This window comes from Pogona vitticeps, chromosome 2 (genome assembly GCF_051106095.1).
Source record: "Pogona vitticeps strain Pit_001003342236 chromosome 2, PviZW2.1, whole genome shotgun sequence".
NCBI lineage: Eukaryota > Metazoa > Chordata > Lepidosauria > Squamata > Agamidae > Pogona > Pogona vitticeps.
In genome coordinates, this window is record NC_135784.1 from 189130867 (window position 1) to 189148876 (window position 18010).

At 44.3% G+C, this 18010-nt stretch overlaps 1 protein-coding gene across 1 annotated transcript in view; it reads right to left on the reverse strand.

Moving 5' to 3' along the window:
- FSTL1 (follistatin like 1) overlaps positions 1-18010 on the reverse strand; it is a 44737-nt gene that overhangs the window by 11814 nt on the left and 14913 nt on the right. Inside the window, exons 3-6 of the mRNA XM_072991702.2 lie at positions 7154-7258; positions 2735-2864; positions 1919-1951; positions 1330-1460 (exon numbers count right to left, since the gene is read on the reverse strand). Coding sequence (XP_072847803.2) covers positions 1330-1460; positions 1919-1951; positions 2735-2864; positions 7154-7258 — 399 coding nt within the window. The remainder of the gene's footprint in view (positions 1-1329; positions 1461-1918; positions 1952-2734; positions 2865-7153; positions 7259-18010) is intronic.

Here is an 18010-nt window from a genome sequence, read left to right on the forward strand (position 1 = left end):
TGTGACTGAACTGTAATTTACATTCAGCACTCTGTATTTTGTCACCTTTGTTCTTTCCAACATCTTCCTTTATAGTCTTTCTGTTTTTTCTTCTTTATGAAATATGGAATTATTATTTCACCTAGGAACTATATCTGTCTGGTATTTTTATAAGTGTCCAATAGACAGATGTTCGTCATTATGTGCCATCAACTGGCATCCAATTTGGAGCAACCCAATGGATGAGTTAAGGTAAAGGTTCCCCTTGACATTTTAATCCAGTCATGTCCGACTCTAGGGGGCGGTGCTCATCCCCGTTTCCAAGCCATAGAGCCAGCATTTGTCTGAAGACAGTTTCCATGGTCACGTGGCCAGCGCGATTAGACATGGAACGCCATTACCTTCCCACCAAGGTGGTACCTATTTATCTACTTGCATCTGCATGCTTTTGAACTGCTAGGTTGGCGGGAGCTAGGACAAGTGATGGGGGCTCACTCCGTTGCGTGGATTCGATCTTATAGCTGAAGATCTACAGACCTTGCAGCACAGAGGCTTCTACGGTTTAACCTGCAGTGCCACCACGTCCCTTAAACATATTTGGGTCTCCCAAAATACAGACCTGGTGCCTGAAAAGGGAGGCATAGAGATGAATGATTCAGAAGATGGATTATGAACAGTTCCAGATATGAAACGAAGGGGAGCCATGCAGTTCAAACAAATTAAAATACAAATGCAAGAATAGGGCAATCCCCTATACAGATCACTGTGATGATTTTTTTAGAGGTCTGTAAAGGTGTTGCTTATTATTGCATTTGTATTTTAGTTCTGGATATGTAACTCAAGTACAAATAAAGCTAGTACTTTTATATACCACTCAAGATATTTGTGAAGGAATGCACTGAGTATATGATAGGGTTACATGATGTTTACATCTGCAGCTGGAAAGAAATAAGCAGCTTCTCTACAGCAGTGGTTCTTAACCTTGAGTTGCTCAGGTGTTTTTGAACTGCAACTCCCAGAAACCCCAGCCAGCACAGTTGGTGCTGAAGGCTTCTGGGAGTTGCAGTCCAAAAGCACTTGAGTAACCCAAGGTTAAGAACCACTGCTCTAGAGGTCAAATATCTTTGGTGAGTCTTTTACTGAACTTCTGCAGACTGGAAGTCCCACCAGTCTGGTAATGTGGATTTATGCCACTTGCACAAGCAATGCCATTGTGCAAACAGGAAGTGGGAGGGTTGTTGGGGTGCACCATCGCAACCAATGCCAATATTACACTGTCAGGACTTTCCACCCAGCAGAAGCTCAATAGGATACTGGTGCCTGTTTTCACACTCCTGTTATTCCTCATACCTTGAAGTACTTGTCTAAGATTTCGGTGTAGTTGCTTCCTTTAGAGAACCACCCATCAGGAATTATCTCAGCTTCAAGCCACTGGATAACCCGACGCCGGAGCTCATCTCGATCCGACTGATAACAGACAACTATTGGGTTGAGGAGAAAAAGAGGAGAGTCGGATGAGGAAGAGGGGAGAAACACAAGGGGAGAAAGAAAATGCTAACATAGGAGGCGAGAACACAATTGTCCTTCATCAATTCTAGAGTGTTCAATGAAGGGATGATCTGTAGTCACTCAGCTTGCCAACCTGAGATTAAGTCAAGTTATGCACATGAAGTTTCTCCTTCTGGAGAGACAGTTTTAGATGTGAACCCTTTGCTTATGAGCTCCTGCGGGAGATGAAAAATGTCATCATGGGACTTGAAGAATAGAAATTTGTAGTAAGAAAATAGCCTTTTTACTGTTTTTTCCAGACAACATCTGCCTGTTTACAAACATTTCTGCCCTAACTGTAGACATACAGATCTTCCTTCTTTCTGATTGACACCAAACAAATGTTGTAGGAAGTGATAAGAATACCTAAGGATGGCAAAGATATAATTACCTGGACTTGCCGCTGAGTTCTCAGGCTTCTTCTCTATTTAAAAAGAAAAGAAATAAAATATTGATTTGAGAGTACTCTAGTAATTCTATTCTTTTCCTGATGTACACATTATGTTTCCTCAAAACATGGAATTATTCAACAGAGGTAGGAAAGAAAACACTGTGCTTTTGTGGCGTGCAGTTACACCACTTGCAAAGTTTAGTTCAGTTCCTTATATACAAACTTACCTAATTGCCCATTGGTATGTTGCTTTACTTTATTATATACACCTGGATTTGGACTACATATCAATTTACTCAACACATCCTAGAGTCCTCTAGGGGGAGGGGCTTCCTTTAGAACCCCAATGAGACACAGAGAATGTGCAGTTGAGCATGCCATGATTTAAGAACCTATGAAAAAGATTCTCTCAGTCGCCTCAGTTTTTCTTATCAAAGTCTGCCAGAATCAGATCCACGGTGAGATGCTCATTTCATGGAGCTGGGCAGCTGTAGCCCAGGTGACACCACTCCCCAGAATGAGAGCACACAAGCATATTCCTGGGGCTAAGATTCTGCTTGGAGCCCAGCAGGAAAGACAGAAGTGATGGTTATCCAAAAGAAAAGTCCCATTCTAACCTGGAAACCTGCATACACACCCCAGGTCAGGCCTGGGGTTTGAAGCTGCCTGGTCAGGCAAAGGTGACATTAGGGTTAATAGCTATTGTGTAGCTACATCCATTTCCCCACTTACTTAGTTAATGGCCGATGTGACTGCGAGCTGCTATTTTTGGGATCGCAGCTGATCCAAAAGCAGTCCAGTGTGATCCCGGCTTACCTTTGCAGTGGCCATCATAATCCACCTGGATCTTAGAGCCAGTGAGGCAAGCATCCCGATGCAGCTCACAATGGTTCAAGTATGTCTTGCCATTGCTGCCGCAGACAGGCCTCTTGTGAGGTTTACATTTCTACAAAAATAGAAAAAGCATGCAGATAAGATAGCCTGAAGAAATGTAGGAAGGGAGTCAAGAGTCAAAATCAACTTCACACAGAATACTGCTGTAACGTATGGTATGACACTAACCATGGGGTGGGGAAAATGGATCAGAGATCAACAGCTCCAATTAGTTATCTAAACATACTGGTTTCATGACTTTGACATAAACCAAGGCTTTGCTTACTGAGTGTTTTGCAAACAACACAGTAGCTCAAAGCTGGTTGTGCATCGCTGTGCGCACAACAGGAAGCTGCAGCAACATTAGTGGAAGTGCAGCAGATCAGAAGTGCTATTCACAAAGCACTTCCACGTGTATGCCAAAGAACAGGCAGCCAGACTTGGGGGCTAAAGGAAGCTGAAAAAGCACACCCTGTACAAATACACCCTGGATAACTTTTTGATCCTGCCCTGCTGGACTACTGCCCCCACCCTCATCTTGTTCCTCTCCTCAGTCTGCTGTTAGACTGGCCCTCCAGCAAAGCTAACTAGAAATGCGTTTAGGGGACAGCAGAAGAAATTGCCACTTTTCTCCTCAACATTCTTAAGATTCCTGAGACAGAGGTTTCTAAAAGATGCCGTTGATTGATTGCTCCTCTTAGTCTCCCAACATGGTCCCATCAAAGGAAGATATGCAAGGCTGGGTGTGCACACACACACGCACAGAGAGAGAGAGAGAGAGAGAGAGAGAGAGAGAGAGAGAGAACCCCAAGAATATAGTCCTGGATGCCAAATCCTCCAAGGATCAGGAAAGAGGGAGGGGGAAGAGGGGAGAGGGAGAGAAAAGGGAGGAAGAGATCATTCTGTGATTGATTCCAGTCACAGAATGATTAAGTGGCCCCGTGGTTAGCGGCTTGGGGGACTCTCTCACATTTGGGGGGGCGACCCTGGCTGCGAAGAGTGGGGTCCACAGTTTGGGCATACATCTGGACCCGACGCTCACCATGGAAACACAGGTGGCATCGGTAGTCCGTACCGCCTTTTTCCATCTTTGGCGGATTGCCTGGCTGCGGCCCTATCTCGACACGGGGGCACTCACTAACTTGGTGCATGCGCTCGTAGTCTCAAGATTAGACCACTGTAACGCGCTCTATGTGGGGCTGCCTTTGAGGCTGATGCGGAAACTTCAGGTGGTGCAGAATGCTGCGGCCAGACGCCTTACCGGAGTGAGAAAATACCAACACATTTCTCCAACGCTGGCCGCATTGCATTGGCTGCCCATCTGTTTCCACGTCAACTTCAAAGTTTTAATGCTTACTTATAAGGCCCTAAACGGTTTAGGACCTCGATACTTGGCGGAACGCCTGCTCCCACCTAGGTCTACCCGGATCACCCGCGCGAGTCAGGAGGTGAGGCTGAGGAGCCTGACACCGAGAGAGGCCCGGAAGGAGAAGACACGAAACCGGGCCTTCTTGGCGGTGGCTCCTCACCTAATACTGGAACAACCTTCCTCCAGAGATTCGCACGGCCCCTACGCTGGGTGTTTTTAAAACTCAATTAAAAACATGGTTATACATCCAGGCCTTCCCTCCAATCAATTCCTGAATCCTTTTCTAATTTTCCTTATATTCCTTTTTATCTGCTGTGATTGTAATTATTATTTATGTTTATGCACATTTTGTTTTTTAATTGTATTTTATTCTTATTATATGCTGGAAGCCGCCTAGAGTGGTCTTATAGTCCAGATAGGTGGGATATAAATCAAATAAATAAATAAATAAATAAATAAATAAATAAATAAATAAATAAATAAATAAATAAATAAAATAAGTCTTTATAGGTGTCAGTGTCGATTTATATGTTGCACGTACTTACGTAATTACTCATCTTAAGAAATCACACACACATCTGTACAAAACCATCTGACCTTTCAGGGCGATATGGGTGGGCTGTTTTCTATAGTCCCACCAAACCAGTAGAATGATGGCTGACAGAAGGATATTTGCCTGGCCTCATCACTGTTTACTGTTCCATATTATGGCCAGAATCCAACTATGGATTTACACCGCTGCAAGTGTAACTGCATGGATTGTGGTTGCAAATGGCCATCACTTAAGAAGTTGCCTCTTGCATACCTAATCCTGCATCAGTTATGTGACTCAGCAAGTAGCCAGAGATGCATGCAGTAATTCTTTAATCAGCAACAATTCACTGCCAAAGATTATGCAATTAAACGTATGCCAGTTTAAATCCCAGTAGGATTCTGGCCTACGTCTATTGGATTTTTAGAAAGAAAAATACAATGAACAAACATAATTAGATTATTTAAAAAAATAATTGGATTATTTAAAAATCAATGAGATTAAATGACAAGAAAATCAGTTATCAAAAGCATTTGAATTCTCCCAGTCAATCACTCAATCAATCACTCAATCACTCAATCAATCACAATTCCATATATTAGTGATCAGAACAGTTTTGGTTATTATTTTCCAGATCTGAGAGAAAATTTTAGATCCGATCATAAGCTTTCAAGTTATATTAATCCAACCACTACAGGATGTAACCTCTGTGCTTTCCCACTAACACCCACATAATACTAGGATCAAGGACAGGCTTAAGGAACAAATCCTTACAACAGGGTTGTTCAGCATCCTTATACATAATAGTGCAAGTCCTGGATCATCTTCCAACACACATTTCAGAACGTCTCCCTGTTTCTTTCACATCATTCATGACCCGAAATTCCTACGTCTTCAGACATGTCACTAAGCATGAAATAAAGAACTACCTTGTCCATAGCCTTTCCCGCATAGGGGGCAGCACGCTGCATGGCCTCTGTGCAGAGATGGGTACGAGCCGCTGCTTTGGCGGCTCATCTCGGTTCATCCTTCAGACAAAAAGGTGTGTGGTGCTTCCCAGACTCTCCTCCTCTTGGCAGGCACAAACTCGGAGGCAGTGCCCGGAGGAGGCAGGGCAGGGAAGCTGGGATGTTGCCCCTGAGTGGGTGCCTGCTAGAGGAGGTGGGGCTGGGAACTGCTGAACCTCTCTTCATCCGAAGTGCCCCAGCTCTACTTCCATGTATTTTAGCTGGTATAATGTACCTTCTGAGTGTTCTCAAAACTAGTACAAACCCATCTCTGGAAAACATTTTTAAAACAACTTCCCCACCATTCATATCCATTTGTTCACCCACCCAGGTCTGCCTCTTTGGCAAAGCAGCACAGTCTCATTAGGGAAGAATGTTTGGTGAATACAATCCCAGATATGGATGGTATCTTCCCCACCTGAGGAAGGGATTTTCTGAACAATCGTACAAACTGAGCAGGCATCTCTGCAAATGACTCAGCAGTGGCAACACTCTTAGTTGGGGAGAGGGACAGCTGCACTACTATTTCTCCTTAGCATTTAAAAAAAACCTGATTTGCTCTATAGGGAAAGAGGCATGCAACTACAATTTTAAAATGAAATATAAGCATTTTTTTAAAAAGTTCAGGAAACAGCAGAGACAACGCTGCAGCCGTCCCTCAAAATGCCACTGTATAATGTTCCCTTTAGCCTTATGCAGATACTGTATTTGCATAGTGCATCCACAGGTAAGAAGAGGAAGCAGGGAAGAAGCATGCTAGCTCCCGTCCCCCTCCATGATCTCCTCACCATCCCCCCCTCCCCATGCACAGAGTTTGACTGTCTGAAAGCAGAGAGCCTTCTATGTCTGCAAAGGCTTTCCACTCAATTTAGATTACTGATTTCCCACCGTGCTGAATCACTGCAAAACCTCCCATGAGCCAAAGTGTTCTGTGCAGGGCGATGAGAATAAGTGAACAGAGAGGGGCACTCATCTTTCATGGGTGTTTAGTGGAATGGGCCCTCTCTTCCTTAAAGTTATTTTTTTAAAAACATTCAGCTTCAGACTTTTCCTCCTCATTCCTTACATGAAAGTAAGTCTTGGTATCTGCAATTCACTGAACTGAATGCCTATTCTCCCCCTCTGTATCCTCATATCCATCTCCCTCTTCTGTTGCTTCCTATTCTATCATGGATGATATTAAAATTAAAGAAAAAGAAATGTAACATGGTCACAAAGGAATGGCCAGCTTGGGTGAAGATGTGAGACTCTGCCCTGCAAAAAGGGGGCAGACGTGGATTATTGAGCATAGCCAAGACGACTGTTGCAGAAAGCCACTGGGAAAATAGAGGAGCACATGAGCCCTTGTCATTATGGGAGATGGTGCTCTTCCCATTTGGGAGGACTCCATATTTTGCCCATTAGCCGGTGATATCAGCAACACCAGAAACTCAAAGTGCTAATTGACATCTTACCTCAATACACAGGCAGGTTGGCTCACTCTTCTCTGTCACAGCACACTCCCGACCAGCTCCGCAGAAAACATTGGCACAGATTTTGGATTTGCTTATTGGCTCTTCCTACAAGTTACAACAAGAATGTTGCTGGATTACAAGTTTCATTCAGAAAAAGATGATAGCTTTTCAGGTTCCACCACCACCTGTCCCCCATATTACAGGCTATAGTACTGTGAGTGTTACAACATACTTTGTGATAGAAGAAAAATGTAGTTTAGGCACCAGAACAGCCTCAGCTCCACAATATCACAAACCAGTTTTTCTTAAACAATGTTGATATACATATTTGCAAGTGCAGACAGCAAAGATAACAATCTTTTCTCCCAGACTTGTGTACAGTTTACTTATAGCATTACCCGTATTTTTCGCTCCATAAGACGCACCTTTCCATAAGACGCACCGATTTTTTAGGAGAAGAAAACAGGAAAATATAATCTGTTTTCTTCGCTCCATAAGATGCACAGACTTTCCACCCCCCTGTTTTGTGGGAAAAAAGTGAGTCTTATGGTGCAAAAAATACAGTAATTGACACTCCATTTTCGTTAGATCTTCACTGCAACTTCTCACTGAACTCAGGGGCTAGAGAATATTGCCCCTTCATGCTCTCCTTCTCTGCCTATATGGCCAACACAGAGGCTAGGAAATTTGCTCTCTTGCCAGCTTTAGAGCAAATATAAATACAGTAATGATAAAGAATGCAAAACACAGACACAGGGTGGTGGGATATATAATTCTGGCATCATGCTAAGAGGATAGAGATAGTAGAATAGGGTATATGGCCAAAACCAAAGGAAAAAGAAAAAAATAAAGAAGACAGAAATGTTGTGGCACCTAAAAGACTGCTAGATATTAATGTGAGCTTTCATGGAAAAGTCCACTTTCTCGGCAGGAAGAACTTGATGATGGAAAACTACATTGAAATGGTATCTGCCTCAAAATGAAAATACTTTGCATGGGCAGAACAGATGGCCTTTTCAGAAACCTTGCTCCAAGTCTCCGTTAAGAACAGGAGAGAAATTTATTTGACTTGTGTGTCAAAAAGAATTCACACCACCTTCATATCTAGAATGATTGTGTAAACCAGAAAAGACTCATCTTTTGGAATTTAAATTTTCAGAATTTTGCTGTGAAGATCTCCAAACAAAAATGTGCATGAAATTGTAAGTGTTGGAGGAAAGTATACAGAAAAGCCCGTCTGCTGGTGAAGAAAAGACAATTGCTTGCACAAAATATAGGCATTTGCCAAACTTGCACACAACAATACACTCAAAGACAGGATGGAATGAGCTTAAGATGGGGGAAAATGAAAAACTGGAAGCAATTTAAACTGAATTGTTTCTTCCAGACATTTGGAGGAAGGCATTTCATTCCAACACTCGGGGGCAGAGTGCACGTCGTGGCATGGTAACATTACCAGAAGGTGGCAGACGTACTGTAAGTCGACAACGGCTCTGTCTGGCATGTCCAAAATAAGCAGAATAGTTATTAAAAATAACAAGGGGTTTAATGAACACATATGTGAGCCGAGGTGGGGTTCTGAGCCAGGAGCCTTGCTGGCACAAGAAAAAACATCTTAGAACATAGTTTGGCCACAACCCAAACCAGAGGAATTCAGCACCATTGGACAAAGACGGGTTAATTACAGTGTGGAAAGATCTCACAAAGGAAAAGACCAACTAGGTCCAAATCAGGATTTCCCAGTGAGAGACAGCAAAGTAGCTGAAACATCCAGACAAGACTTCTTAGTAGAATGAGTCTCTGTAATCAAAGACCAGCAGAAAACAGACTCTCTCCTACAGCAGGGGTCCCAACCTTTTTCACCCCATGGGGAAAGTGGGGCACCCCCTGCGCTTGTGCACATGCGCGAATGAGCTCTCTCTCTCTCTCTCTCTCATGCGAGCCCGAGCGCTTGTGCATATGCACAAACAGCAGTGTGGCACTTGTGTGGGCGCACAGGTGCTCGTGCACATGCGCAAACGGAAGTGTGGTGCTCGCACAGGCACACTGGAGTGCACGTGCAGGCACAAACAGGCTGTGCGGGGGTGAGTGCGTGCGGGGGGGCAGGTCTGTCTTCGCGGCCCAGTCTGGCTCAGGCCACGGACCGGCACCAGGCCGCGGCCCGGGGGTTGGGGACCTCTGTCCTACAGCAAACATGGCAAGTAGCAAATAAAGCCATAGAGCCAACAGCAGCACAAACTTCAAGTTGTCATGAAAACCATATAAGATGTGCAACTAATAATGGAGGATTTTGGTAACCAGAGTAAATCTTTGAACCAGTGAGTACATGGTCTGTGGATCCACAGGGAAACAGACTGTGAGTCAGACTCATGACATGGTTATAGTAGTTTTGGCTCAGTCCTCTCAAGGTAGTTAACATTTGCTGCAAAGAGTTACACTATGTACTCTCTGACGGGCAATTCTAAGCTACTAATCCCAGGATTTCACAGAACAAAACCACAGAATGTAAACAGAACAAATACTTCAGATCCATCTGATGATGTAGGGTACAGCCAAGAAAACCTCATGATAAAACGTGTCAGTCTCAAAGGTGACACAGCGCTGTTTGTTGTTTGTGCTTCAACAGACTCTGCTGCTTCCTTGAAAAGAATATGCATGAAAGGCGTCTTACAGTAAGCTTCCAATCAGACACTTTACCTAAGTTGCATATAAGTGATCAGAAATAGCATGGCCATGATATAGTCTAATAATACTTATTCACAATTCTATAAAGGATGTCATTTCAAATGAGCTACAAACTCAAAAATCCAGTGAACAGTATGGGATGCGCATGAAGACTTATACCCAGAGACTTTAAGGAACAAATACAGTGGGGTCTTGACTTGAGAACTTAATCCATATTGCAAGGCGGTTCTCAAGTCAAAAAATCTGTAGGTCAAGTCTCCATCGACCTACAGTGCATTGAAAACCGATTAATCCCGTAACAGGCCGTTTTTGTTCCATTTTAGTTTTTTTCTGGCCTGTAAGTCAATTCTCAGGCTGCAAGTCAAACCTAAATTTTGCAGCCAGAGAAGTCTGTAACTCAAAAAGTCTGTAAGTCAAGCCATCTGTAAGTCAAGGGTCCACTGTATACATTTGTGTCATACACGCCGAACCTCCCAGAGGCAAAGATTAGATGCAAATAATTTTCTCCATTTACTCTTTTTTTTGTACACTGCCATTGCACTTCAACATAAGCCAAGCAGAAAGAGGCAAACTAACTACAGTTTTGGTGCACCCAGACAGCTCAAATCATGGTCTAGGACAGGGGTCTCCAAACTACAGCCTGTGGGCCACATCTGGCCTGCACTGCCATTTTATCCAACCCGTCCTCTTCAGCCTATCTGTATGTACATGCGTGCCCACGTGCAGACATCCATGCATGTGTCCATCCGTACACATGTCCACACGCACATTCCTTCAGCCCTCAAAAATGTGGAAAATATACGATGTGGCCATCACGCTCAAAGGTTTCGAGACCCCTGGTTTAGAATACAGACATCCAGGTCAGCAAGGTGTAGTACAAACTATAGCGAGAGCAGATTGACCTCAAGAATGAGAAAGTGAAAGAAGGAAATACAGAGGTTCCTCGATTTACGAAATTAATCCGTATTGAAACGGTAGCTGCAACTCGAAAATTTCATAAATCAAAGCACCATTTCCCATAGGAATGTATTGAAAACCATTTAATCCGTTCCGGCCACAGGAAAAAATAAATAAAAATAAAACACTGCAAGCCCCTCGGGCTGCAAAAAACAAACAAAAAAATCCAAAAATTTGCTGCGGAGGCTTCCCGGGCTTCCAAAGCACTGGGACCCAGTGCGACAGTCGGGCGGCTTTGGACGCCTGGGAAGCAGGGCTTCCAAAGCCGTCACTGCTGCCCTGTGCCTCCTGTCCCCGTTGCCCTCTGTCTCCCATCCCCGCTGCCTCCGCTGCTGCAGCAGCAGAGGCAGCGGGGTTGGGAGACAGAGGGCATCAGGGGCAGCTTTGAACTTCCCGCCCTTTCCCCCTGCCTTTTTCCTCTCGTAGGTCGAAGCTCCAGCCGCAAGTCGAACCAAAATTTTGCTGCCACAGCTTTTTGTAACTCAAAATGTTCGTTAAGTAGGGACGTTTATAAGCCGAGGACCCACTGTAGATAGCTTTAAGGAGAGACATTATTTTGGAGGTTGTGGAGTGGAGGAAGACATGATGTGATTTCCAGCATGGTTTGTCTGCTTTTCCTGTTAGTAAGTGAACTGGTTCGTAAGAGTTTATGGGGTAGGAAGACACAACCATCCAGCCTGTTCTGTGTATATCACAGTCCCATCAGCACTGAGCCAGGTGCTATGTCTGCCTGGGCATTTCAGGCAAGACTCCATTATTTAAACAAAGGAAATCAAACATTTATGTGTTTCTAAGATAACAACCTACTCGAGTTGTGTGCAGCATGACTGGAAAAATTCAAGCACTTCCCAAATCTATATGTACAAAATGAACATTTGTCTCAAAGGACAACATTTTCTGATCTGAACCGAGAACTATTTTTCTTTGAGGTCATAACCCTACGGGCTGCACCATCTGGCAGTATCACAGTTGTCTTCAAGATACCCTGCACACGGAAAACTAGTACATCATGAAAATCCTTTCTAGGTAAAAATCTTCTCTCAGATTTAATTTACACTATTGATACATGTAGTAATGTTGCTATTATTCCTGGCAGTCCTCATGGTGCAGTTGAGGAGCCTCATGGAAGAGTGGTTGAACTGCAATACTGCAGCCAAGATTCTGCTCATGACCTGAGTTTGATCCCAAGAGGCTCAGGTAGATGGCTCGAGGTTGACTCAGCCTTCTATCCTTCCTCGGTTGGTAAACGGAGTACCAAGTTTGCTTGGCGGGGGGGGCAATGTGTAGCCTAGATGATTTAATTGTAAACCACCCAAACAGCATTTTAAATACAGTGGTGCCTCGCTTGACAACGATAATCCATACTTTTCAAATCGCTGTTAAGCGAAATCGTCGTCAAGCAAATTTTTAAAAACCCATTGAAATGCATTGAAAACCGTTCAATGCGTTCCAGTGGGCGAAATACCTGCTCGTTTTGCGAAGATCCTCCATAGGGCGGCCATTTTCTGGTGCCTGTAAAGCGAGGAATCCATGCTAAAAACAGTGGGGAGCCATTCTGCACAGCGGGTGGCCATTTTTAGAGCCACCGATCAGCTGTTTTAGAATCGTCGTCTAACGAGAAATCAGTTCCCGAGGCAGGGAACCGATCGTCAAGTGAATTTTCCCCATAGGAACATAATTTTGCGATCGCAATAGCAATCACAAAAACTTCATTATAAAGCGGTTGTGTCGTTTAACGAGCTAATCGTTAAGCAAGGCACCACTGTACTATGAGATGTTACATAAGCAGCACATCTTCTTATTCAAAAAAAGGGGAGAGTTGGACTCATCATATCTGTTATCTTCAACTATAGGTTGTCGTTATTCCCCTTTTCCCACATTCAGTTTGCTTTTAAACATTTCTTATATGCCTCCAGAGTGAACAGCCAGGACCTAGCTTCCTCTGATAATACAAATAGTCGTACTCTTCAAGTTGTTCATAGCGAAGTTCAACAGGCTGCCAGGAGATGTTCTAATGATTATTGGCTTCAGCTCTGCTCTCAGATACAGATAGCAGCCAACACAGGTAGTATCAAGGGAATGTATGACAGTATCAAGCAGGCTTTAGGTCCAATACAGACGAAATCTGCTCCCTTGAAGTCTAAGGTGTGATCATCCAGGACCGAGCACAGCAGATGGAACGCTGGGTACAGCGCTACTCTGAGCTATACAGTATTCCAGAGAGAATGCAGTAACCAAAGAGGCATTGAATAACATCAAGTGCCTGCCTGTCTTGGAAGAGTTGGACAGTGAACCAACTTTAGCAGAAATAAAAGCGGCCTTGGATTTCCTCGCCTCCAGCAAGGCACCTGGGAAGGATAACATCCCTGTTGAAGTGCTGAAGTGCTGTAAAGAGATCATCACCACTGAGCTGTATGAAATCTTTTGTCTTTGCTGGAGAGAAGGTGGAGTACCACAGGACATGAAGGATGCAAACATCGTCACATTGTATAAGAACAAAAGAGATAGGGGCGACTGCAATAGCTACTGTGCCATCTCAGTGTTGTAGGGAAGCTGCTTGCCCGTCTTGTGCTGAGACTCCAGATGCTTGCAGACAGAGTCTATACAGAATCACAGTGTGGATTTCAAGCTAATATGAAATCCACCATTGACATGGTATTTTTCCATCAGACAATTGCAGAAGAAATGTAAGGAACAATAACAGCCATTCTTTCTGGCCTTCATAAATCTTACAAAGGCATTTGGTTAGCAGGGCGGCCTTCTTAAAATACTTCCCAAGATTGGATGTCCTCCTCAACTCCTTAATATCATCAGGTCCTTTCATGAGGAAATGAAGGGCAGTATAGTTTTTGACGGCTTAACATCAGATCCCTTTGACATCCGAAGCGGAGTGAAACAGGGCTGTGTCCTCATACTGACTCTGTTTGAGGTCTTTTTTGCTGTCATGCTGAAGCACACTTTTGGAACCGCAACAGAAGGTGTCTATCTCTGGACTAGATCAGGTGGAAAGATCTTTAATCTCTCTAGATTGAGAGCAAAGACCAAAGTGCAGCTGAAATGCATGTGGGACTTTCTCTTCGCCGATGATGCAGCTGTTGTTGCCCGCTCTGCTGAAGACTTTCAACAACTCATGAATCATTTTAGCAAGGCCTGCCAAGATTTCGGATTAACAATCAGCCTGAAGAAAACACAAGTCACGGGCCAGGGCATGGACTCACCCCCCTCTATTACAGGGGTGGGCAATTAATTTCTATAGGGGGCCACATGAAAAATCTGAACTGTGTTCAGGGGCTGAATGAACTTTACTTAAAAATAGGCCCCCATTAGGTGGGTAGTAATAGGCCCCCAATTTGTGGGTAGTAATAGGCCCCCATTGGGTGAGGCCCTGGGGTGAACGAACTACAAGGCTGACATAGTTAACTCCTGAAACTTTTTTAGGACTGGAGCGACGGCTGGTGGGCCGGACAGGAGCGGCCTGCGGGCCACACTTCGCCCAGGTCTGCTTTATTACCATCTCCACACAAGAACTGGAGGTTGTTCATGACTTTGTGTACCTTGGCTCAACAATCTCTGACACTCTCTCCCTAGATGTCGAGTGGATAAATGCATTGGCAAAGCAGCTACCGTGTTCTCTAGACCAGCGGTCTCCAACCTTTTTGGGACCGCAGACCAGCTGAACCTCTGAGGAAGGAGGGCCCCCCCACAGGTGTGTGTGGGTGCACATGCGCTCTTTGACACATGCATGAAGGGGTGGGGGAGCGCCCACCCGCCAGCCCCAGCGTGAGAGTTCCCCCACCCCTTCGTGCATGCACAGGAGTGCCTGCACGCACGCCCACACACCTGCCCACCCCTTTGCTTGGGCGCATCCGTGAAGTGGTGGGGAAGCGCTCATGCTGGCACTGGCATACGTGCATGTGCGTAAAGCAGCTGTGGGGAGGGGAGTGTATGTGGTGGGGCGGGAGGTCTGTCTTCACGGCCCAGTCTGGCTCAGGCCACGGACCAGGGGTTGACGACCACTACTCTAGACTCACAAAGAGAGTATGGTTTAATAAGAAGCTGACATCACATACCAAGATCCAGGCCTATAGAGCCTGTGTCCTGAGCACACTTCTGTACTGCAGTGAGTCCTGGACCCTTTGTGCACAGCAGGAGAGCAAGCTGAACACCTTCCATATGCATTGTCTCCGATGCATTTTTGGTATCACCTGGCAGGACAAAGTTCTAAATAGAGTAGTCGTAGAACGAGCTGGAATTTTTAGCATGTATACATTACTGAAACAGCGATGTCTACGTTGGCTCGGGCATGTCGTGAGAATGGCTGATGGTCGGATTCCAAAAGATCTCCTGTATGGAGAATTAGTGCAGAGAAATCACCTCAGGGGGAGACCACAGCTGCAATACAAGGATATCTGCAAGTGGGATCTAAAGGCCTTAGGAATGGACCTCAACAGATGGGAAACCTTGCCATCCGAGTGCTCAGCCTGGAGGCAGGTGTTGCATCATGGCCTCTCCCAATCTGAAGAGACATTTGTCCAGCAGGCTGAGGCAAAGAGGCAGTCCCGAAACCACCAAAATCAGGGAGCTGGGACAGGGGACAGATTGTATTTGTCTTCAGTGTGGAAAGGTTGGTCACTCTTGAATTGGCCGCCTCAGCCACACTAGATGTTGTTCCAAGACCTCTATTCAGAGCATGTTACCATCGTCTCTCAAGACTGAAGGATGGCTACAACATAAATGTACTGTGTTTTTCTTTTCTTTTTCATTGCCCTTTTAACTGGGGATGGCTTCATGAAACTACAGATGAAAATTCTACTATCAGCAGAACTTGACCCACTTCTTATTCTGTTGTGGTACCACTGGCTTATGCTGGAGTCTATTCTCCCATAAAACAGGAGTCTGTGTAGCTGTTGTTGTTTTGTAGTTTATTTTTGTTTTGGAACATTATTGTTATCCTACTCACTTGAAGTCCAAAATGGATCACTATATGAGGGAAAACTTGGAATGGAAAGCATAAAATCAGGACTTTTGACTTAATATTCTCTAAAAATATCAATGACTTTAAAAAATTGGTGTCAACAGGTACCATTAAAGGTGTGATAGCCATCTCCCAAGATAGAAAATAGCTCAGTCATTTAGGTATCTGGCTACAGATCCCAAGATTGGGAGTTCAGTTCTCTACTGTCAGATGAGCCAGCCTATGTAGCCTTGGGTGAGCTACGTAGTCCCAGGGTGCCCCTAGAAGAAGGGAATGGTAAATCACTTATTTATTTATTTATTTATTTATTTATTTATTTATTTATTTATTTATTTATTTAACTTATATGCCACCCACTCTACCCAAAGGTCTCTGGGCAGCATAAGTTAAATAAACACTTGTGAGTATTCTTTGCCTAGAAAACCTTAGAAAAGGTCACAGTAAGTCAGAATTTAACTGACAGCACACAATTTTTATAACACAGAAGAGCGAAGTCCGTACAATCTGTGAATGCATCTGAACATTATTGTAAATCATCATGTGCCCCATGAGAGGTTTTCCACTTGTTTGCCCATCTTTGGCCTCAAGGGGAGACAGACTGACACCACTGTCATCCCTCATAGAACTGTTCAAGAGAACAGAACAGAATGGATTGGCACCTATCAGCTTAAGCACCCCATAAAACTGCTATATTAAAACATTCCATGTTGACAAAGTTTTCCCTGCATGTCACAAACTTTTCTCCACCCTGTTCCAGTTTTGGAGACCAGCCAAACACAAAATTCCACCCACTGTACATTTCCTTGCCTCTCACAGACTCTGACTCAAACAGCTGCAAAATACATACCTCTAGGGAGAAAAGAGGCGATGCCCACTGGAGCGTGGCCAGCCCCAAAATCCAGCATTACAAGGTCACAGTGGTGGAACCCATCAGTTTAAGAGCAGCAGGAACTTCCCAAAGGACATGATTGCAAATGAAGACATTGTTCTCCGGTTTTGTAAGTGCAATGGAATGCTTTTAAAGAGAGAAAACTACAAATATGTACAAGACAATATAGTTGAGATAATGTAGGTAGAATATTAAGATTTTTGGAATTCCAGATTCAGCAGTGTTTCTGTCACAAAAGTATGTGGAAAATATGAATGCAGCTCAGATAATGCAAGATACAATAAGGGGAGTTTTCATCCCTTGTCTTGTTCATCTCCTACCCGATGATGGACACCATGATGGATGTTTGGATGTGGTGGCTCTAACAATGATATGTTACATCCAAGCTGGTTCCCAAGGTTCTTCAAGCAACGTCATTCTCTTCCATGCCCTTCTTTTTCCATTTATTTTGAGAAATTATCTCCTACCAAAGATTAATCGTTGTCGTCGTTTAGTTGTGTCCCACTCTTCATGACCCCCATGGACCAGAGCACGCTAGGCCCTCCTATCTTCCACTGCCTCCCCGAGTTGTGTCAAATTCATGTTGGTTGCTTCGCAGACACTGTCCAGCCATCTCATCCTCTGTCATCCCCTTCTCCTCCTGCCTTCACACTTTCCCAACATCGAGGTCTTTTCCAGGGAGTCTTCTCTTCTCATGAGATGGCCAAAGTATTGGAGCCTCAGCTTCAGGATCTGTCCTTCCAGTGAGCACTCAGGGTTGATTTCCTTCAAAATGGATAGGTTTGTTCCCCTTGCAGTCCAGGGGACTCTCAAGAGCCTCCTCCAGCACCACAATTCAAAGACATCAGTTCTTCTGCAGTCTGCTTTCTTTATGGTCCAGCTCTCACTTCCATTCATCACGACAGGAAAAACCATAGCTTTGACTATTCGGACTTTTGTTGGCAAGGTGATGTCTCTGCTTTTTAAGATGCTGTCGAGGTTTGTCATCGTTTTCCTCCCAAGAAGCAGGCGTCTTTTAATTTCGTGGCTGCTGTCTCCATCTGCAGTGATCATGGAGCCCAAGAAAATAAAATCTGTCACTGCCTCCATATATTCCCCTTCTATTTGCCAGGAGGTGATGGGACCACTGGCCATGATCTTAGTTTTTTTGATGTTGAGTTTCAGGCCATTTTTTGCACTCTCCTCTTTCACCCTCATTACAAGTTTCCTTAATTCCTCCTCACTTTCTGCCACCAGAGTGGTATCATCTGCATATCGGAGGTTGTTGATATTTCTTCCGGCAATCTTAATTCCGGTTTGGGATTCCTCCAGTCCAGCCTTTCACATGATGTATTCTGCATATACTGTAAGT